The sequence below is a fragment of the Thunnus maccoyii genome, chromosome 16 (genome assembly GCF_910596095.1).
Source record: "Thunnus maccoyii chromosome 16, fThuMac1.1, whole genome shotgun sequence".
NCBI classification, from domain to species: domain Eukaryota; kingdom Metazoa; phylum Chordata; class Actinopteri; order Scombriformes; family Scombridae; genus Thunnus; species Thunnus maccoyii.
Window position 1 is genome coordinate 9,134,842 of NC_056548.1, and position 23,135 is coordinate 9,157,976.

At 38.3% G+C, this 23,135-nt stretch overlaps 2 protein-coding genes across 6 annotated transcripts in view; both read right to left on the reverse strand.

The window, feature by feature from the left end:
* slc25a21 (solute carrier family 25 member 21) overlaps positions 1-17,029 on the reverse strand; it is a 110,744-nt gene extending 93,715 nt beyond the window's left edge. The window contains exons 1-2 of one of the 4 annotated variants that reach the window (XM_042388999.1): positions 16,579-17,029; positions 16,388-16,470 (exon numbers count right to left, since the gene is read on the reverse strand). In XM_042388999.1, the coding sequence (XP_042244933.1) occupies positions 16,388-16,457 (70 nt within the window). In that variant the 5' untranslated portion in view covers positions 16,458-16,470; positions 16,579-17,029. Of the gene's footprint in view, positions 1-14,458; positions 14,634-16,387; positions 16,471-16,578 lie in introns of those variants that run through there. The other 3 variants (XM_042388998.1, XM_042388997.1, XM_042389000.1) reach the window with 3 other exon arrangements.
* Positions 17,030-19,980: 2,951 nt separating this feature from the next.
* Positions 19,981-23,135, reverse strand: part of plekhh1 (pleckstrin homology domain containing, family H (with MyTH4 domain) member 1) — a 37,605-nt gene continuing 34,450 nt past the window's right edge. For both annotated transcript variants that reach the window (XM_042389171.1, XM_042389170.1), the window contains 2 exons: positions 22,788-22,934; positions 19,981-21,427 (listed from right to left, as the gene is read on the reverse strand). In XM_042389171.1, coding sequence (XP_042245105.1) covers positions 21,275-21,427; positions 22,788-22,934 — 300 coding nt within the window. In that variant the 3' untranslated portion in view covers positions 19,981-21,274. The remainder of the gene's footprint in view (positions 21,428-22,787; positions 22,935-23,135) is intronic.

Below are 23,135 nucleotides of genomic sequence, written 5' to 3' on the forward strand. Positions count from 1 at the left end.
ACAACTGGATCAGAAGGAGAACGGGACGGTGCCAGTGCTCGCTTGTGCTGCTTTCTTCTTTTCTGTGACCACTTTCCCCGAAATCTTTCTGCTCTCTCTCTTTCTCTCTTGGTTTTTTCATCATCTTCTTTCCTCTCTCTCTATGTACTCGTCTCAGTGACCACATCAGCTTGTCTGCACTCTTTGGAGCATGGCGGGCACAGTGGTGATGGGCCAACATGCTGCAACCTATACTTGCACCCTTTAAATCCAGCCGCTAGAACCGTACATGTTTGTGCACCGACTGACATCTTAACTATCCCCACCGTGATTTCAGCTGCCTTCTCGACTTGCACTGAGCATGTATTTGTTATGATAGAGATTAGGGATGCAACTGAAAGGTTATTTTCATGATTCGCTAATTTGATTGATAAAGCAATTCATTGTCTGGTTTATAACATGTTAGGAAATGGGAGGAAATGCAGTAGTTCAAATGTACATTATTCAACTTTCTATTGCATTGGACAGTTTTGGAAACTAAGAGGCTAGAACTAGGTAATGTTTGGCATTTATGCTTGAAAACGGACTTTAATAAAAATGATTGATCATCAAAATAGTTGCTGATGAAGTCTCTGTTGCCAGCAAATTCATTAATAAACTAATTGTTTCAGCTTTAAAACCTTTAATGCTTCTCCTACAAGCCAGAATTATCAATTGAACAAAAGTAAGATTTGTTTTCCTGTCTTTCTTTCTTTCTTTCTGGGATTAAAACTTTGCTCTACTTGCTGGTGTAAAAGACACATGACTGAAACAGTTTGAAAGCTAGTTGGCTCAATAGGAAACTGATTTACGCTGTTTTAAAAATACTAAATATGTGAACTGCAGTGCAGGTTAATGATTTGCTGAAACAAACTCAAACCACAATGAAAAAGTTTGAATCCGATTTTGTGCAACATATTTGGGAAAAAATTCATACTTCCTCATTAAGGTTGTGAGTCTTTTTGTTGCTGCAGACTTGATATAGTGTGATAAGTTGGGAATATTATGTGCATTTTATAGGTTTACATTTTCTGGATGTCTTAAAGTGACAGCAGAAAAACAACTTTATAGGGCCTCAAACACCAACAAACTCACTCCTCCCTGCTCTACTGCACTGCTTACAGTATCATGAAGCTGACTAAAAGGATTTCATGCACTCAGGCGAGCCGGGCCGAGTACAGTAAATCACTCCCTCTACTGACGGCGGTGGGAGAGAGCTGCGTTTCAGGTGCTGTTCATCTGGCAGAAGTTTCAGAGGCCTGCCTCCAGAGAAAGAAAACAAACCCTGATCTGCTTCCCCACGAACGGCTCCCCGCGAGCCAGCCAGCGGCCTCCAGGAGGCTGTCCAGCCGCTCCGGCCCCTTGGACCAGGATGTTTGGGTTAGAAAATGACTTTGCTACTCCCTCAGCCCCTTTCTCTAATTGCCCCAAGGGTAATTACCTTGTCTACTTTCCACTTAAGAAAAACCAAGAGCCGTAGTGTTATTGTATCAAATAGAAAGTAAAGTTAGCAAAAATTCGCATGAGTAATATTTTTATAATCACTATTAGAGTTATAATAATAAATGTATTAAATCAGAAAGTGTAAGTGTTGTAAATATCAATGAACTATCAAAATAAACTATGCAGACGACTGCTGGTCTAATAACTGATCAACTTACAATCTTCTGTTTATCCTGCAGCTTACGAAATGACTGAAGAACTACAATTAAATAATCTTAAAGAAAAGATTTTTACTAACAAAACATTTCCTTAACTAATCACAATATAAACAACATCTGCAAAACCGCAAAAGGCCTGTACATGATCACTCAAGACGTTTCCTTTATGGACAAAAAAAAAAAAAAAAAAAGAGAGAGAGAGAAAAAAAAAAGCTGTACCAGCAATTTAAAGTAAATTCTGAATATGAAGGGGGACCATAATAGCAGAGGCTTGAGCGTGTCATTCTGCCTTCCTCAGGCTAAGGACTGATAGATTGGTGCAGAGAGCAGATTCTCCCTCGGGTGTGATATATCAGACTGCAATGGTCCAAGTACCATTATGAAAAACACCCGAGAGTACCGCAATACAGGAAAGACCAGAACACCAATGCAGCTCTCCAAAGATTTCTTCTTGTGCGGTATAAGCAAAGACGGAGGGTGGGTGGGGTGAGGGTGGGTGGGTGGGGGGGATTTTTGACTGATAATTTTCCTTTAACCGTTACGATACCACGTGCAAACCTGGAAAACACAAATTCAGTCGGGAAAAAAAAACGACAAGAGTTAGAACAGGCAACAGAAATGACAAAAAAAAAAAAAAGTTCACCTGCTCTATTACATATGCAGTAGACTCCAGGGAAACTTGTGCCATGCCGTGAAAAGAGACATGCTCTGCTACGGTTACTGTTGGATTCACGTTTTTCCTTTTGAAGACGTGAACATCAGTGCCTCGCTATGGAAACAAATGGCCGCCTGTGTGTGTGTGTGTGTGTGTTCCGCCAAAAGCTTCTGGGGGGGATTCTTATCGAGAAAGCATCTGTCACAGCCTCTGATTACAGAGCTGCCCAGCTGAGCGCTCGCACTGTCAGACCGCTGATAACTTAACCTTCCTCCGTCCCATTTCTCGGCCATCGCTCCCCCCTCCACCCCCCGCCCGCCTCCCTCTGGACGTGCTTCAAACGCCGCGGAGCTGCCGAGCCCGACGCCCTGTGTGGTCTCCGTTCTACTAAACGCATCTCAGTGTGAACTCTTGTTTTAAAACTCACACAGGCCATAGAAAATACAGTCTGTGTCATATCTGAGTCATGATGTGGAGCACGAGAACCAGTGTGTTGGATGAAAGCTTGGAGACCCTTCAGAACAAAATGTAGACGACGTCTGCAGTGTAAGTCATTCGTACTGGTAATATTAACATTTCCAATGATACCTGCGGCAAACTAAACACAGATGTTGAGGATTATCTCATATTTTGAGAGCTGTATGTCTCGGTTAAGTGAAATCATTTGGGCATACATGTGAAAGGATCAGCAAAGTTATCCGTCTTGATATTACCTTAAAATCCATGAACTTCACCATGCTTTACAGCTAAAAAGTGCCACTGGGAACAGTGCAAACCCTTAACTCGATACATTACTGAGGCGGATTAACAAACAGAAATATGGCTCTCTTCTGCCCTCTAGTCAGTCTGAGTCATTATATTCATGAAATATTTGGATCAGATTCTCCTCTAAAGGCAAAACATTTTAATCCTCATTAAATAGCTGTGCAGCAAATTAATGCCAAAATTTGAAAAGCCTGGATTTTATTCCAAACTTCATAGAGTATGCACAGATGTTTCACTCTCAATGTCTTTTTATCACAAATCAAAACCAGATACATTTAGAACTATAAATCGTCCTCAGGCAAGGGTTGTATACTTACCAACACATGAACATTAACACACTAACACACTGTCTTTTTCTACAACCTGGCAGCTTCTTTACATCTCCATCCTTCGCTCTTTATTTCAAACAAACTGCGGAGGACTGATGCCGCATACGTCTCTCGCTGCTCCTTTATAAGCTCTTTCCAGAATGTGACATTTGTGTCTGCTTTGATTTCACTGCGGGACTCTTTGATTTCGAAAATGATAATGAAATGGTAAACAGATTCCTAACATGACCTTTCATTCAGTTTTGTTTCTCATTATCAAATTTTTCCTTGTCCTCTGCCAACGTCCTTCTCTTAAGTATGTCATCCTCCAACCACTCAAGATCAGAAATAATACAAAGTGTCTATAAATTTGAGCTTCCCTAATTAAAGCCTTGCCCCGGGACATGCTTTCGCATGGCCACCAGGCACGGAATATATCCTCTGAAAAGACACAAATTGGTCCATGAGCACAACAAATTACATTATGATTACTGCACTGGCCCAAATGCTGTTCATCTTGATAGAGTTAACCCAAGGTGGGCAGGCATGTCTCCCAGCTACGGAGCTAAAAAAGGGGAGAAAGAATTACAGTTTTTGGCTTACTGTAAAAAACCTGTGTTATAAATTTCCAGCTCATCCAGAGAATCACAGGGCAGACACACACACACACACACACACATACACACACACAATGCACACATCCATTACACACACACAAATATGTACACATGGAAACTGCCATGTAATTCAGGGGTTTTAGTTTGTCCGGTTTTGTTTTTGTTTTTTTGACAGTACTTATTATGTTTATTTATATTTCAGCGCTTACAGCAGGAGCGCAGAGGGTTTGTAATTACTGTATCTGAACTCTTGAATCATGTATCAAATTCGGTTGAAATAACATGAGGGTTGCCTTTGCCTTGACTTTTTTTTTTTTTTTTTTTTGAAGATTTCCTACAAAAATTAAACAAGAGATCAAAAACCGGTGAGCCTGAAAAATCAGCATTAACGCATCCAATGGTTACTTCCACCGCCGTGCAGCAGGTCCACATGTCTGACCTACTACCAACTGTGGCTATGAGGCTACGGGGCAGAAGGTTAAATGCCCAATTCGAGACTTTTCAACACACATGTCAGTGTTCATGAGGAACAAGGTGGTAGAGGATAAACAGAGGGCGTGTTATGGCTCTTGAACAGCTATGTCAAATTTTCTTCAAAAAGTTTGTTACTGGTGTTTTCAGAAAGTCATATTTACTATGATTTACAGAGCCCTGAACGCAGCGGCGGCCTATGGAAGATCTACTGAGATCATAACTCTGCAAAGATGAAAGACAGAGGAAGCTCTTGTTTCTGCTGTGACTTAATGAGGTTGAAGATAGAGCTTGAATGTATACACACACATCCACATACATAACCCAGACGCCTATAGAACAGACGCGCACAAGTGCTTAAACATGTCTATTTTCTTTTCTCCGACTGCAAATCTCAGATGTAACAGTATGTGCACACACTTCTCGTGCAAACACATGCAATTATGTCTAATTTCCCGGCATAAATTTCTCACTCGGATGCGTATACACACACAAAAACAAACAAACAAACACGTACGCTTGACCGTTTCGTAGCATGAAAGCATAGCTCGCACATGCACGCAGCCATTTCCTTTGCACGAATACATAACCCAGAAGCATGCAAACATACACACACACACACACACGGTCCACTCTCACAACTGTAAACTCTCGTTTTCTTACAGGGTCACTCTCTCTTTGCCCCTTGACTACTTAGTCTAAGTGCTCAATTAAGCATAGCTTGTGTAGCTGATTTCCCTCGCAGATTTATTATTGTTGCCATGTGCTGCACTATGTATGCCTTCACTTTTCGACTGCTATGAAACGTCTGCGTCATCTCATTTCTTACCGGTTTAGTATGCTTTTTATTTTCTATCTTGAGCACACACCCCGCCCCCGTACACACTCGCAAATAATGACTTGCGCTATTTGGAATGCTGACTGGTGGATTGTCATGTGGCGAAAAGGTGTAGGAGACCTTTGTGATCATCTTGTTTGCAGTATGAAATCATGCAATGATGTGATGAAATACTCCTAGCAACACAATCTAAAATCAGCTCCACTGTGCTTCCTGCAGCGCCGTGTCCTGGTTTTAATAATTGCTCCCTCTAAATAGGAGGCAATGATCCAGAAAAAGCCTCCCATGTTGAGCAATCATAATTATCCTCCTGAATCCACTCTTACCATAACAGTATAATTATTATTATTATTCTAAGAACTTGCATGAATGATAAATGTCCTGTTTGTGCTGCCATGCCTGACAATGAGATTAACAAGAGGCTGCTGTAAAAAAAAAAAAAAAAAGTGCAGGTTATTAATTCTTTAATAAAATGCAGCGCCTATATGTTGCTTACTGTATATTAATACACTCCAACATCAAATCAGCATCCTGTCTTGTTGAACATATCTAAAACGACTTTTCTGAGACAATTGAAGTCAACTGTAATTAACTGTGCGTTTGTGACATTGATTATCTGATAAATGATCAACAGGACCCTGCACTGCTGGCGTTGCGTAAACCTCGCATCATCATTCTCATGTGATGACTCCATTTGTGAAATCTGTGACATCACTCCACTAAAACACCCTATAAAGCTCAATTACAAAAACAATCATGAGGGTTTTCCCCTCCCCCCAATTAAAATTTGGCATTTTTTAATGTAAATCCATATGACCTGTATGGCATCACAGTAAGCTGTGAGTGTTGTATGAGCGACAACACTTTATAGCTGTTTGTGGAATAATAACATTATTCCTATTAACCAAGCCCAATTATTATCAATTAAAATCAAAGATTTATAGAACACATGTAAGCCTATTAGCCCTTTAATAACAGTAAGTATAATAATGGATGCAATAACACAACATTATTGGTTATGCAATAATGCAATCATGTCATTAATGATGCAGTAGTGTGTCATCTAAAACCAATAACCCACTAGACTGGCTTCCAGACTAACAACAGCTGATTCAGGAGTCACTGCAGTGCACGCGGCCTCTCTCTCTCTCCCTCTCTCTCTCTCTCTCTCTCACGCTTGGCTCGCTCCTTTTTAAAAAAAAAAAAATGTAGCCGTGCGCGTGCCCGTGCGTGCTGGAGCAAATACAATCCGGTAATTGCGCGTTGCGTCTTGGCTGGACTCATTTCACACACAGCACAAGCCGCCTCTGCGGTAACAACAGAGCAGTCTCCCTCCCCGTGCTTGGCCTCCTCCGGTCCCCCAAGCTCGGCCAGAGAACCGTTGACATAAATCATGTCATTAAGATAACGTCGCGAGCGCGGCTGAGCCTCATACATCACATCACAGGGCTCCCAAAAGTTTGTATTTCTGTCCACTCTGACAACAGCGTCTTCCCAGCCAACGGAGATCTGCTTTAATCTAAAACAAACAAACAAAACAAAACAACAAAAAAAAACTACCATCTTAAAGACATCACTGCTCGCCTCTAACAGACAGCAACATGCAGACCATTTAAAACGCATAAAAAAATAAATCAGGCTATATTTTAAACATCTTAAGCTCACTTTAGTTTTCTTTCTACACTAAAGAGACTATTTCGGCTATAACACCCTCACTTTTGTACCATTAGAATATTCACTTCTTTTTGTTTTCTTACATTTAAACCCCAAATTCTCGTGCATGTTTTTGATTTTGCTGCTGGTATTGCATAAGCTAAAAAAATTTGGATTTAATAGATCAACCAAGGAGGCCATGTCATGACATAATATGCAGTCTTGATGTCTGCTGCAATTTTCAAATAAACAAAACTACGTAATTCTGAATTTTTTTTTTTTTTTTAAACTCATAAAAAAAAGGAGCTGCACAACGCTGCTCCTAACAGATACTTCTGATTTTAACAGGCAGCCATTAAGAGACTTCTTGTTTGACTTTTATCCGACCTGGATGACTGAGAATCTTCAGTGCTGTCAAAACGCAGTCATTAGCTGCGCTGATTGTCTGCCAAATGGCACACGACCCAGCGCCCTGTCTCTAAAAAGCAAAGCATGAGCTGAGGTTACTAACATCCTAACGAAAACTCATAATAATAATCATCTCCTTGGACTGTGGCTCATAATGTGTATGTGGGTGCAGCACACGAGTAGAGAGCTCAACTTACTGCAATTTGTGTCTTCTATATGGGTAATGAGATATGGTTTTCTTATAGGATATTTTATAGCATATTGCAAAAAAAATAATCATAACTGTATTTGTGTGTGTGTGTGTGTGTGTGTGTGTGTGTGTTAAAATGCACATCAGCAAAAGTAATCCCACTAATAGCTCAATAAAACATAGATGACTTTCAGCTATGACGAGTAATTTAGGGCCTGGTCATTTTAATTATGTCACTGATTTAAAATTATCTTAACAAGTGTTCATTATTTTATCATCAGCATTTTATACAATCTATTTTGGGGGGGGAGGGTGGAGGGATGCGAGGCATTTTGTATCGCATTAATTAGGCTACACTACCGTTACACTTACTGCCTGTTCGCATTCAACAGGCATTGTGATCACTCACATTTGCCGAGAGCGGTAATGAGTTGACGCAGATAATAAATCTTTGGTGTTTATTTTCGGGGAATGATTGGTCTGTTGTAATTTTTCCATATTAAATGAGGGGTTACTTTAATTATAGCATAGCTACACCCTGTAGCGTGCAGCTTATCCGTGAAGAAATGAATGGCTGACTTCATTTTTATCAAGATCAGGAAGAAAATAGAGCAGCTTCTAATAATCGATGCGTTGTCTAATGTCCAGAAAAAAAGCTGCGTGTGATCGCCATTTTTTTTTTCTTTTCCTGTAACAGATACGTAGAAAGAGAACGAAAGACATGTGTGTCCGGTTAAGTAGCCATCCTTCAGCACCATCATGGCTCATTTTAACCAAGCCATCCACAACACCATGCACGGACATCTGTCTGTCAAGGATGGTAGCCTACAGAAATGTAAATGGGGCCTATTTAACGCGAGCCAAAGCACACATTAAATATGAGGAGGGGACGTGAGCCTCCGCATGCCCTCCCAGACTGAGAAAAAGAAGAAGAAGAAGAAGAAGAAGAAAAAAAAGATGGGAGGCAGAGGGAGCTGATTTAGAGGAACAGGCCGAGAAGCACCCCATCCAGAATCAACATTACTTCAAACATGAGGTCATCTAAACATCTGTCTACAACATGTCCGCCGGGACTTCAATCAAAGCCCCGCTGAAACATGTAGGCAATTGTTTCTGGAAATAAATATTAGGCCTAATTCGGCTGTGATTGGTGCAGCCAGTCGAGGATAGTGGAGAGAGAGAGAGAGAGGAAAAAAAACACCGCTAACTGCAGTCTCTGTCAATGGATAACCCCCGCGAGCGCGCACACTTTGTTTGACTTTATTTATTTGATTTCCCCCTCTCTCCTCCTTTCTTCCCTCTCCTTCATTTAGGCTAAGTGGCTTTATTTGTTCTTTTTTTTTCCCTCTCTCCCTCCCGACTGATTTCAGGTTCACTGTTTAAAAACCAGTTAAATCAGGAGAGCTGCGGTGCCATTTGAACGAGGCTCTGACAGTCTGGAGAAAAAGTTGCACTAATCACACGCGGGGCGTCTGTCTCATGTCGTCACAGTCCATTTGCCGGAGACGGATCGATTTACTCATGGAGTTTAAAAAAAAAAAAAAATGCATATACCAAGGAAATAACAAAGGACTCAGAGAAAACATTACAGCAGGGCCCATGTAACTGGATAGAGTTTCATTTTTCTATTTTTAAACATCACGCCAATCTGATTTTAAAGACATTTTCTACTTAAACCCTTTTTTTGTAGATTCTTTCAGGTATGAGAACTTACATATTGCATTGGGTTTTTTTGTTTTCCTAAGTATTTGTAGCAGCTTTAGGGCATCCATGCATCAATAATGCCTGTAAAATCTATCAGTGAAACCCAACCAATAAAAAGTTGCAATATCCCTTTACTTAAAGGGGGATATAGTATGCAATTACTGCCCCCTTGTGGACAAAGTATGAATTGACTGCACTGAAAATACTGTATGTGTAAAATAGGGCTGAAACAAACTTATTTTTGTTATCAATCGATTAATTGATTGATGTTTTGGTCTATAAGCTATCAGAAAATAGCGATAAATGCCCATCACAGTTTCCTAAAGCTACAGGTGACATCTTCAAATGTCTGACAATCAGTCCAAAAATCGAAATACATTCAGTTTACTATCACATAAGAGAATTTCTGCCTGAAAATGAATTTATTCGATTATCAAAACAGCTGCAGATTGGTTTTCTGTTGATTGACTATTCCATTAATTGTCTAATTGTTTCGGTTCTTGCGTAGAATATGAATATTTTAAGAATTACTGCACAGCTGTGTAAACTGTAAACCTATTAGAAAAACACTGGTAGTAACTCCGGCAAACATACACCAAAAAAAAAATACAAAATGAGCTACCAACATCTGCAAAAATCCTCATATTCTAGCAAGCAGTCAGCACAATTCAGCTTAGTGCAGGGAGACAAACACAAGCTATATTCAAATATTCTCAAACAAAAAGATAAAAACTGCAGTTTGTCCAGAAAGTCATAAAGTCAAAGTGTGCTCGAATGACTTTACACAGCACAAAATGCAGTTATCTTCCTCTTAATACTCTGTGACCGGGTCGCACATAAACGAACACCAGTCTCTCTCAATCCTCGTTAACAGTCAATCTGGATGAAAAAAAAAAGGGGGAAAAAAGGCTCCAGAGGGGAGGCAGCGAGAAGGTGAAATGAAACACTGAGGTTATTCTGCTCAGGAATCGAGTCTCCGTCTCCTGAACAGCAGCTTTCAGGCTCCCGTGATCCTCGGCGAGGACAGACGAGAGCCCCTCAGCCTCTGGACGGAGGTTCGGGACAGCAGGTTGTCAGACCCAGGGGGCTCGTTGGGGTGTGAGTTTCTCATCAAAACGTCACCTGGGATGAGTCACGCCCTGAGCGCTTAACAATTAGTTGATACATGACAGCGTGAACGCCAAGTTGAAAGTCGTTATCGGCTCGCCATCATATAATCTGAAAGTCAGCTGAAGTTAATGGTATCACACATACGTACACGTAAACTATTTATAGCGTGCAGCCATCTTTGTAGAGCTCCAAAAATAAAAAATGAAAAGGAGAAAAAAAGTCCAGCAAAACATTTTATAACAAAACAAGTGCACTCTGGGCCTAAAAGTCCAGTTTTTACCCCATTATCTCCTATATTCTTGTGCTCTGATTGTTCACACTCAATTGCAAAATAGCCAAAAACACTCAGTGTAGGGAGCAACTGTTTGTTCATTCTCACATAAACCATTTGATGAATAAAATACAGATTCTATTCAGCTTTCCTTGAAGATTTAGAGAGTATAATGCAGTATGCACACGAGGAGGAAATGACTACAGCAAGTTTGTTATAGTTTTTGGGTGATGTTAACATACACACGTCTACACCAGACTGATAAAAGTGGAAGTGCATGGTCTCTAAGACACAACAAAGACTCAACAGAGCAACACTAAGAAATGAAGGAAAATTACTAAGAAGAGAACAGTGCAGGAACAATGTGTGCACAGTCTTAAAAATGCAAGTCTCTCCCCACACCATTGTACGTGAGCAAAGTACTGAAAGAATTATTTAGATATTGGACTTTTGGGACTACAGGGCAGGGCAGTCATTTGCCTGTAAAAAAAACAAAAAACACACAAAACAACCAAAAAAAACTGGAATATACTACAGCACAAGCTTTTTAAACTGAGAGGGAAATTTTCACTGTGCATTTGAGTGTCCAACAAAGTGTAGCATAAATTATAAGTAGATAATTACTCTATTTTAGTTTTTGAGTGAACTGTCTTCAATCAGCCTCCATCAGTAACCACTAACTGCAATAACATCTGAATGTTATGTCATTAAAGCACTTCTTGAATCCTCTAACAGCAAAATACAACACATAAACAGTATATTTTTACATGGAAAATATAGAGACATGTAAACAAACCAATTAAGCAGAGATTAAAGCACAACAATTAGATTAATTGACAACTATTTTGACATTCGATTCATCTTTTTTGAGTCATTTCTTTAAGTCAAAATGCTAAAATTCTCTGGTTCCAGCTTCTTAAAGTGAATATTTTCTTGTTACTTTAATCCTGTATGACAGCAAACTGAATATCTTTAGGTTTTGTGGAGTGTTGGTCAGGACAAAAAAAACAACACACTTTAAGTTGCACCATGGTGCAAGTTTCACCAGTAAATGAAATAGAAGAAAATGTTTTGGGCTTCACTTGTAGCAACATCCTCAACTTGGCAGGAGGAAGGAGGAGAACAAATGTAGTGTTGGCCACAAACAATTTGAGGAAAAAAAAGATTTCGTAAGCATGTGTCAAGTCAAGGCTGCCTCCAAGGTCTTTTGTAGTCATTTTGTGCAACAATGAAATAAAAACACTTCATTCATATAATTTTAACTGTTTTTTTGGGGTGAAATTTAACTGTTTTTTCTGTTTGTGTATAACGGAAATGGAAATAAAGCCAAGATAGTTGAAAACGTTTGATGAATAAAACATGCTGTACTAGAGAACGGTTGTGCGACCTGTTTTAATTTGGATGAAATGTAAATATATATAATATAATATATGAAAATGTAAAAATATGTAAAAATATAAATATGTCACTAACAACACTCCTTAATAAAGAGGAAAATACATACGTACGTGCATACATGTTGAGGAAATATTCAAAAAATTTTATCCTGGCATCTCTATGGTAAAAATGTGTGTTTTTCTGGTTTCTGAATATGAACAGAGTATATCCAAAAGCTGGAAACAAGCAGCTATAGACTAGTCTGGACACTGTGTACAGACAGATTCTTTTTAAAAACGCCCTTCAGTGGGGACCAACTTGGTGACAGGGCAAAGCAACCGCACCCAGAATAAAAACCAGCGTTGTGGTCATTATTGTTTACAGCTGTTCGCATGAAAGAGAAAAAAAAAAAACCTGACACCACAAAGTGACAGTCTAAACATATTTTGATAATCCCTATAATAATACTACTTGTTCACAAATACAGTCGGTATGATTACCAGAACTCTGTATTTGAATTCTGCATTGAACATTTAATGCTTAAACTGACACACAAGAAAACACCTCTGTGACTGTACAAATGAGTATGAGATATGTTAACCAAGTTAGTGTATGAAATAATGACTAAATGGGTTATTAAACTATATATGAGATCCAACATGTACACTGAAGATCAAAGATTATCATGATAATGCAATTGTCACAAAAGGAATAAGAGGTTTTTATGTAAAAAATAACTACAGAAAATTCAATCTATGCAATAAAAAGTCTTTTCTGAGCAGCTACACTTCTTCTCAGCTCTTTACGGCATCACATTCATTCCACAAATACTGCATAAACCACCGCAATCCTGCACTTCTGGCCGCTGAGCTGCGTTTCCACAGCAATGGAGGACTGAGACTATATTTCACAGTAGTTGTATATGGATGATGACTCACTCACTGTCACTATTCATGCAAAGGTTTAAACCGGTGACCTTCCAGCCACAAATTGGACTTCCACACCTGCAGAATCTCTTGACAACAGAGATGTAGTTGTCCAAAGTGTGTATTTACTATCCCTGATCATGCAAAACAAGAAAAATGAGTTCTTAAAAATAACCTCCTTACAAATACGAATTTGAATTTGAAGAATGTAAAATGATGAACTATGAAACCTTGACTTTAGTTTTGCACATTCCTTTACATAATGTGTCTGACATAAGCATCCTCCTATTGCTGGCAGTGAACAGAAATGTCCTTAAACACTGAAACGGATATATTTATATGGGACTTACAAGCCGAAGCAATTATTAAATTAATCGCCAACTTCTTAGATAATCAATTAATCATTTTGAGTCATTTTTTAAGAAGAAAATTTCCAATCGATAATGAAAATAATCATCAGTTGCAACTCTAGTGTGATCATTAGGGTGTTACAAGTTAGAATAGTAAATAATGTGGATTACACTGAGGCTAGGGAGGAGGTAAACTCTGGCAATGCAACTACACACTTGAATCAGTATCAGTTTCACTTTTAGAAAATCTTTCTTTTATGACTCTTCTCTTCTAAAAACATCCAATTCATTTGACCTCCATGAGTCTGACACTTTCTACAACAACCCTGTGAATCCAACAACACGAGTTACTATATGAAGGTACAATATCAGATATTTCTAGCCAGCAGCTTCTGTCTTTACTTTGTCCCTCTGCCTCAGCAAACAGGAGTTCCCAACATGTCGACCGTGTTATGCAATGTTAACTTACAGCAGACAGCTGGAGGCGAAACGAGTTTTTTGGGTGAAGGTTAAAGGAGAAGAGCAGAGTAGCGAGAGAGTACACTTCTGTTCACTTCCCAGTTTGGCACTGAGTCTTTTTCTGTCTGGACTCCAAGAGCTTACATGTAAACTAGCCTCATCTGTGACGTCAACGCTCCATTCATAGCCGAACAGAATCGAAGAATGACGAACAGAACGCTGACGTCACAAATGAAGCCTGTCGTGCTTTGCATATGAGACGTATTTGCCCCGATAACATTCAAAGTCTCTAATGTTAAAAAAAGAAAAAAGCAATAGCTACACGAAAGACGCAAATGAGGCTAGCTTACATCCAACTCTGCCTCTTTTCATTATTAGTTCTTGTCCTCACTAACGCTGTTGTGAGGCCTAGCTAGCTCTATTTTAGCTAGTTACACAGGTTAACAGGTGCACCTGATGGTTGGTCAGCAGGCCTGGCACCAACATACAGCTTAATAATATAAAAAAAATATATAAGAAAGTTCACTATCCTGTTGGTTATAAGACTAAAATCAAGTGGTAAAGCCAACAAAGGCAAAAAAAAAAAAAAAAAAAAAATGCAAATACATTTGTAGCAGCAAGTCACTCGGCCATTTGTAAAACTCGTTAGGGGATAAACATCAAAAATACAAACTTACCCGATGAAGGCAAACTTTTTGGCGACTTATAGAGCGGTAGGACGACGTCAGGTGGGTGTATAAAGTAATAAAATCATGATTAATCCAACAAGAGTGGGGTTAAGTTTAATGACTTCCATTACGGCCACAAAAACAAACAAACAAATAATATGGAGCGCATTTTCTTCCTCGCTCACTAACCAATCAGAACGCTGCTCAGCTGCAGTGCATCAGCGCCCCTACTGGTGGCCGGGAGGTGTATTACAACAATACTAGTATAAACTGTCCCAAATGTAAAGCCTGCAGCCACTACCTATGGCAACACATTTACTGTATTATGTCATGGTTTGTATTATTTGAGTCTGCCCTTCTCTGTCGGAGTAAATTATATTTCATTACTTTACACCTCACATTGTTTTTTCAGGATCAGAAACAGGTTTATTGCCAAGTAGGTTTGCACATACAAGGAATTTGCCTTGGTGTTGCGGTGCATAACATCAAAAAAATAGAAGAAAACGCAAGTACCTATACAAAGTGAGAGAAAAAGACAACTACCAGAAAATACCTTTGATATAGATATATAAATAAAATTTACAATTAAAATTAGAATATAGTAAAAATATATTCTAAGTGAAAAACAGATGTTGAATTGCACAAGATATCGAAGAACAGTATATGTAATGTGCAAATGTAAAATGACATATAATTATGTTAATGTAACGTGCCAACACCATGCAAGAAGACCATAAGTTGCTAAGAAAACTGTTTTCAATTCAGCAAGTTTGTATTTTAAACATTCTTCCAAAAATGAATTTTAAGAGTACCTGAGTGAAATGTTATAGTTACCTTCATAGCCATGCAGGACAGCCCTGATTCAATTCAAAAGGTTATAAAGCATTACAATAACATGCACAGGGAACAATTTGCTCTGAAAATTGAAATTCAGGGCTTGCTCTCCTTTCTGAGTGCCATCCACAGAAATGACAAGGTATACAATTTACTAAACTGTGTAATTAGAGTAACTTGTGCAGCAGTAGTGCAAATTTGAAAAGTCCAGTGTCTGGCAGTTTTGCATATCTGTACTGTAACTTGGGTATAGTATGAATTTGTTGGATGTCCATAACAATGGTTTTCACCCCTAACCCAGTGGTTCCCAATCTTTTTGGCTAATAATAAAAAAGCAAGGTCTACCTGGGACCCCTTGTCGGACATTGCATTGTCTACCAGTTAAACGAAAGAGAACTTACTTTGTTTTATTAGAATAACTTTCACAGGCTTGAGGAAGCCTGTGAAAGTTCGTCGCGACCCCCAGATTGAGAACCACTGCCTTACATGCTCTATGTAGGATAGCGGGTAAACATCTCATCAGCTGCGTGGGATAGGTAGTGTATTACTGTAACTGCTGCAAAAGTGTTAAAACACAAGATGAAACCTTTTCCTACCCTGCTTCAAAGCCTTACATTTGAAAATCATCAGTAACATAATTTCCTTGCCTAGGAGATAAATAAATAAAAATGAACGAAAAGATAATAAATATTCTGGTGTTACAGGATGACATTGCAGCTGATCAATAAAGTTTTGGTTTTGTTTTTTTAGTTGTACGCATGCGCATTACGGTGGCACAGACGAACACACACACGAGATCCGGCACATCCGGCAGCGTGTGAAAAGGATGGGAACTATCTCGCTCACACATGCGTCATCTTTGGCCAGACGATCCGCAGACTTTATCCTGGTGTCTGTCCTCCACGCATGTGCGATTACAAACCAGAAACATTTTGTACGGTCTTCCAGTGAAAGTAATCGAGGAGGGCGCCAACACATATTTGTGTAACGACCCACACTGTTGCTATGCTACATACATTTAGCGACATACGCTCTCTCCATATGTTGCGTAATCTTGAATCAACGCTGTCATTTAGCTGAAGCGAAGAAATTGTTTGGACTTACCTGCGGATCCACCGGCAATAATCTGATGAGAAGCCTCCCGGAGCATGCTCTGCGGCTTCTTGCTTGACATTTTTTCAGTTTGTCTACCAAAGCAAACAGGAGATAAAGTTGTTTAAAAAGTTCCTGTTGTACCTACCAAGAGACCATATCTTAAAACAGTATGTTTCTGTGCTGGTTTACACCAAACCAACCTGTGCCTCCACTTCCACTCGATGGTATCTTGTCCTGCAGGCTTCAGTCACCCTGCAGCTTGGATCCTGTAGCAGCAGCGGCAGCAGCAGTTCACGCTGGAGGAAAGCGCAGCAGTGATATCTCTCCGAGTGCACAGAGGCTAGGCTAGGCTAATATGGAATCAATTATACCAGCTGCACCAAACTGCTGTTTTAAATTTAACCTCCCAGTGTCTCACAGTGATGGAAGTGCGTGAATACTGTAAATAAGGAAGGTGGATAAACCCTTTGACCCCCTTGTCAGCGACCAGTATAAAGCAAACAATCACATAATGAGCACAAAGGTCACTCTTATTTTTTTTTATAAATATCCATTTCTACCTGCATGTTTTTGACACTGTCTACTTTGAATTTACACATATATAGGTCACTGTATGATTTTATTTTTGACAGCATGTTATTGATACACATTAACAACCACTGGGTTAATATTTTACCCAGTTTGGGTCAATATAGCAACAACGCCATTCTGGATTAATGTTGTGCATAAAGCCACTAAAGACAAAAGGTTGTTTTGACCCAGTTTTAGTTGGGTTATTTACCCAAACTAAAGCTTGTTATAATCTATTCTTTTTAAACTCTGCATGCCACAGTTCATTATTGATTGTTAATAACTTGTGTATCTGCATGTACAAGAGACAAAAAACTTTTGACAGCTTTTTGTGTGACACTGGGTCAAAGTAACAGACTGCTACTGGGTTAAGTTAAGCTAATGTTGTACTTATTGGTACTATATTGACCCAAGCTTGGTAAAATTTTAACCTATTGATTTTTTTAGTGTGTATAGTGTGTTACAGGCTGTGAATTTACACAAAAACGTAGATTGCCGTACAGTACATCAGTCCAAAAGGAGAGTACACTGAAATTCTTTTGGTTTGCTTTCATCCTGTGTAGCAATACTTAAGTCACAAAGAGGCTGAGTGATCAAATCACGCTTGTCTTCGTCTTATTTTAAATCGCTACTCCACCCAAACATGATCGCATTACCCACTGAGTGCTCGAAAAGGTTGTAAAAAACTTTCAGAAAGAACAGAGGCTTTTGTTAAACTTAAGTTGGTCACAGTCGATTATGGTGCAGGATATTTGGATATTACTCTCCGTCCGTGAAAACCTCTTGTCATTGGAATCTACTGACTGTACTCAAACTGACCACAGCTGTAATTTTCTGTAAAGGAACAAACCACAACTACTTATAATAGGCTAAATCATTCAAAACCACAATTAGCATCAACAGGAAATATATTACATATTGATAGACAATGGAGATCTAATAGCACATGTCTCAAAAAAGATTATAAATTACAATTTAGTGTGTTCTGCATAATGTATTTTTTTATTAAACTAGTATGTGCCCTTTAGCAACATCTCTAAAAATGGACAAGAGGTTGGCAGGTTTGCATAAGAGACACATATAGGGCGCCTTACACAAACCAGATATACGCCCACTGTCCCCGTCTCACCCCCCCCTCCGTCTTATGTAATGTGAATATCATGTTTTAAAGTCTTTGGTAACCATGTGTGCAGGCATGTCAGCTGCATGTCAAGAGTCTTTTCATTCTGATGACACCTTGATTCAAAAGGTCACTAAAAGGGCAGTTGTTTGTGTTTGTGGTCGTGTTTGGTGAAGAAACCAGAAAATAGGTACATGTACTGGCACAACTCAACAGGTTTAATGTTAAATCACATCCAAAACTTGTACACATTGTTCTTTTTTTGACATGTGACATCACAAACTTGTTATTTATGAGTGATGTTCTATTAGTTGCCAATACTTTCCCAGCGTTTACAGTACTTTGAATTGGAACAAAAGGTTAACAAGATAATTAAAGGGGCATTTCATTTACTTTATTTAATTTGAGAGTTTATGAGATTTAACTTGTCCAAGTTTTGTCAACTGCTCATAATGAAGGGAACATGAGCTCACTAAATAAATAAACATAATGTGGTCAAAATAATCATATTTCAATATAAATTGAGGTCAAAATAAAGTGGACCAGCAGAAAATTTGAATCAATTTTTGATAAGTAATTAATCAATTATTATTAAGTCATTTTTAAGCAATAATGACAAAAATTCACTGGTTCCAGCTTCTCAAATGTGAATATATGCCGCTTTGCTGTGTTTATATGACAATAAACTGAATATATTTGGGTTTTAGGCTGTTGGACGGACAAAGGTTAGACAATTACAAAATGTCGATTCGTATTCTGGGAAATTGTAATGGGCATTTTTCACTATTTTCTGATATTTTATAGACCAAACAATTACTCAATTATGAGAGAGAATCAGCAGATTGATCAATAAAGAAAATAGTCCTTAGTTGCAGCCCTAAAATAAAGTATTAAAACCAGAAATCTCATGAATGAAAGACTCTATGGTGAAAATTATTCAGGCAGAAGCCGTCACACTGGAGGATTATGAAAAAGAACAGAGCTCTTCAGGTTTTACAAGAAGTTTAAAATTATGCATCCCTCTACACTCACTATTCAAGATAAATATTATTTTTTAGATCATGCCTTACTCATTATTAACGTAACATACATAATGATACAGTTGGCCAGTAAAACACTGTAAGGCTTTGTTGTAAGATGCTCATCAATCCCACAACACTGGAATCTTTTACTTTAAATCGAAGTTGATTTAAACTCTAATAAAGCATGTGGCCTGAGCCATGTTGCTCAATGGAAAAATTAAATAAGTTATTTTCTTTTTTGATGAGCAGTGAAGGCATGCAGAAATTCAGCAGTGAGCCCTGTAATGAGCATTTCATTTTCTATAAGAGCAGCTATGGAACAACAAGATTTTCAGACAAGCTATAAAAATGTGGGATTTACAGCATATATTTGGCAGGAAAACGCCATTACCACTTTGACCCCCTTGGATAAGAAAAGGCAGAACAGCTTCCACCCCTAAAACCTCAATTCCAGTAAAGCATGTAAACCAGACGCACTGTTTTCAACCAGTACAGAAGGTTAAGAATTTAGTTTATGGATATGTTGAATGAGTTATTTAGTGACATAGTGTGTAGAAACAGTTTTCTTTTCTTCTCCAAGAAGAGATTTGATTAATGGATGAATTCGGTTACTACAACATGAACCCTGTGTTTCCTGATTAGAGGCAAAACTTTATAAAAGTTTTTATTCCAGCACAAGAAAATAAGCTATGAAAATGACAGACGTTATTTAAGAAATTAACAGCTATAAAAAAAATGTTGCTAGGGTTTTTTTTTTTGTAATCACTGCAAAGCATGCTCACCCAAAAAGTGAAGGAACAAAACAGCAGAAAAAAAAATCCTTATCAATTAATACTTAAGTTATGAAATAGATTTAATGAACGCATAAAGAAAAGACAATGAAAACAATCTAACCAAGGATTGTACCATTTATTTTATTATCACACACAAACATACAGGCAACATAAAGACACCATCTCTCAAACATTTGTAACACATTCTAGTACAGTAACAAACATACTCTGCTCTTAAATTACTCTACTACATTAAAGAAACTGTATGTTTTCCTATTTAAATGTGACAGTTGTGGAAAACATAACCTTTTTTAAGCGAATGCTAAAAAAAAAAAAAAAAAAGGAAATAAATAACTAATTTTTTTTTTTTTATATGCGCAAGACAGTGGTTTGATCCAAAACAGTTCAAGTCATTAAGAAATTTTTTGGTAGCTCTTCTTTTTTTTTTAAAAAAAAATGTCCATTTCTGTTTTTTGTTAGACTGGTTATTAAAAACAGAGTGACAGCAGTGATCTGAAAATGCTCCGTGTGTTGAAGTTTTCAGGGGAATTTTTTTTTATTAGAGGACCGTTAAGATAATGAACACATTCCACTGCTTACATTTCCCAGATACAGTACTCTTACATCGCTATTACATATCTTTTTTAACTCATTCTTAGCAATAGTTGTACCTCAGTAATACTACAATGATAATAGATCTTTTGGGAAAAAAGTAGTCCTACCCTTTACTTTATATAACAAAACCAAAAGGGAATTAAAGTAATATTAGATGTGGATTTTTAGATTATCATTAAGGCACTAAAAACTATGACTCTGTAGTATCACATGCAATATCAGTCCCTTTCTAACTGCACAGTACCTTTTAAATGAATTTTAAACTCTGGTTCATTGTCAAGTGATAATTATAAGATACACAGTGACACACAACACTGTATTTTAGTCAACCCGACTCTCAGAAGGCCACAGTTTTGTTTTTTATGAAAGAAAAGAGGCTGAGGTCAGAAGAAAGGCAAGACTGAGCAGCGGGAAAGTCAGTAAAAAGATCTCACAGCGAGTAGAAGTGTGACAAGTGGAGACCAGTCCTCAGACCACTAATATTTCAAAAATAACGTCCAATTTTAACAATGAATTAGAAACTGACCTTACACCTAAATCAGAGTTGGAACACTCTTTTGTAGTAGAAATAAATAGTCTAAACAAGACCGACCCTAACACCTCTAAATCTAAATCTTCATAAGAAACACTTACAAAAAAACACAAAAATAATCTCATAGTACCTGTTCTGTAAAAATGGAAAAACCTGGACATGCAACCCAATGCACTCCGGATGAATGTGGACAAAAGGTAACTGTTGTCATCCAGCCTCCCTGTAAGTCAAACAGTCTTTGTTGTTCTTGTTGCTTTGCACAATTCACAGTAGTGTGGGGCCCTTGGTGGTGTAGTTCATGGCGGGGAAGTGCCTGCTGTCTACGTCCCAGTGGCCGTGGGGCTGGTGCGAGGCAGACGGGAGGCTGGGGTTCCAGTGGTTAATGTAGCTGGCCATGAGCAGAGTCAGCTCCAGTATCTGAGACGGGGGGCAAAAACAGGTCAAATCAGGGTGGGATTAATGGCTTTAACATTATGATACTATTACATTTCATTTGATTCCGGGGAGCTGGAGACCCATATTTTCTGACAGAAGATGTAAAAACCCAAGAAACCGAACTGATCTGCAATAAAGGATTAAGTTAGCCTCATTAGCTTCAGCTACATTAGTAATATGACTCTGCGTTAAAGCCCCATTGAGATTCTGCACATAAAACAGCAGAATCAACCTGTTTTCCTCATTAGTGCTTGGTTGTGATGTAAAAACAAGTAAATATGGAAAAGGCTGCTTAATCTTCACAGCTCCCTTATAGTATTTCAAGACATTCAACACTCCATCCATCCACCTACATTTCCTTCACACCTCAGGTGCAGATGCTTTAAAGAACAGTGGTTCCCTGCTTTTTTCAATACGTACCCTCACATCCGTGTCAAATTAACTCAAGTTCCCCTTCATCAAGACCACCCGTCCATGCTCCAAATGTGCTCATTTGAACAGATTCTAAACTGAATGCTATTCAACACCACTGACAATGTTTTTTCATGCATTTGGCTCTATATTTTATTATATTGTTGCAATACGTTTCATACGACTGAACCGTCAATGTTAGGGTTGGTTTGGTGAAGTTTGCATTTGTAGTAGTAGTGGCAGAAGCCTGTTGTTCATTTATCCATTACTTTTAGATAACTAGTTTAACTATTTATTCATTACTTTTAGCTAGGTAACTGTTTCAACTGTCCACCCATTAATTAATCTATTTCAACTGTTTATTACTTTTAGCTAACTGTTTAGGCTTCTCTATTCCCTTACCAACTAATTTCTCTGCTTCCTTGCTAACTAATGTAGCTTGTTAACTGATGTAGACTGTTTTCGATAGTTATCTATTTAAACTGTCCATTAATTTAGTTATTTCAAACATTTATCCATTGCTTTAGTTAACAATTTTAACTCTTTATGTTACCTTTAGCTGAATTTCAACACTTTATCCATTACTTTAGTGATCTATTTCAACTGTCCATTACTTTTAGCTAACCATTTAGACTTCTCTGATCCCTTGCCAACTCATTTTCACACATTCTTAATTGCTAAATATGCAACGTTCAGGTGTTACAGCTGTATGTTTTAAATCAAATTGTAATTTAATTTTTTTTCACATTTATTGACGTACTCCACAATCTTTCCATGTGCTCCCTGGTAAATATAGAAGAACCGCCTGGTGTATATTAGATCATCTAACAAAATGACAAGTGACAACCTTAGTTACATGTGAGGCCAAAGTGGAAACATGGCTAAGCTTTTGAACACCCACAAATCAGACGTGTGAACACAAGGGGCTTACCTTTGGTTTAGCCATAGCAAAGACCAGCTTCTCCACGCTTTTCTTCCCAACTCCAGGCTCCCTCTGCTGGCTCGTGACCACCATGAAATCATCACAGCAACCACCAAAGGTAATCACAGACTGGTAGGAGTATGTGACCAGCGTGTGCTGCAAAATGTAAGCATTGCCAGTGTAAATTTGCAGTGAAACGGATATAAACACGGAGCGTGTTCAGATTTTATTGCTGATCCTAGAATAAAGCACGGAATTCACTTGGGAAATCGTTTTGGTTTCTGCTTTTTTGAGGGGCAAATTGAGTGTGAAGAAGTGTCACATAATTTTCAGTGACTGTGATTTTTACTTTGTTCT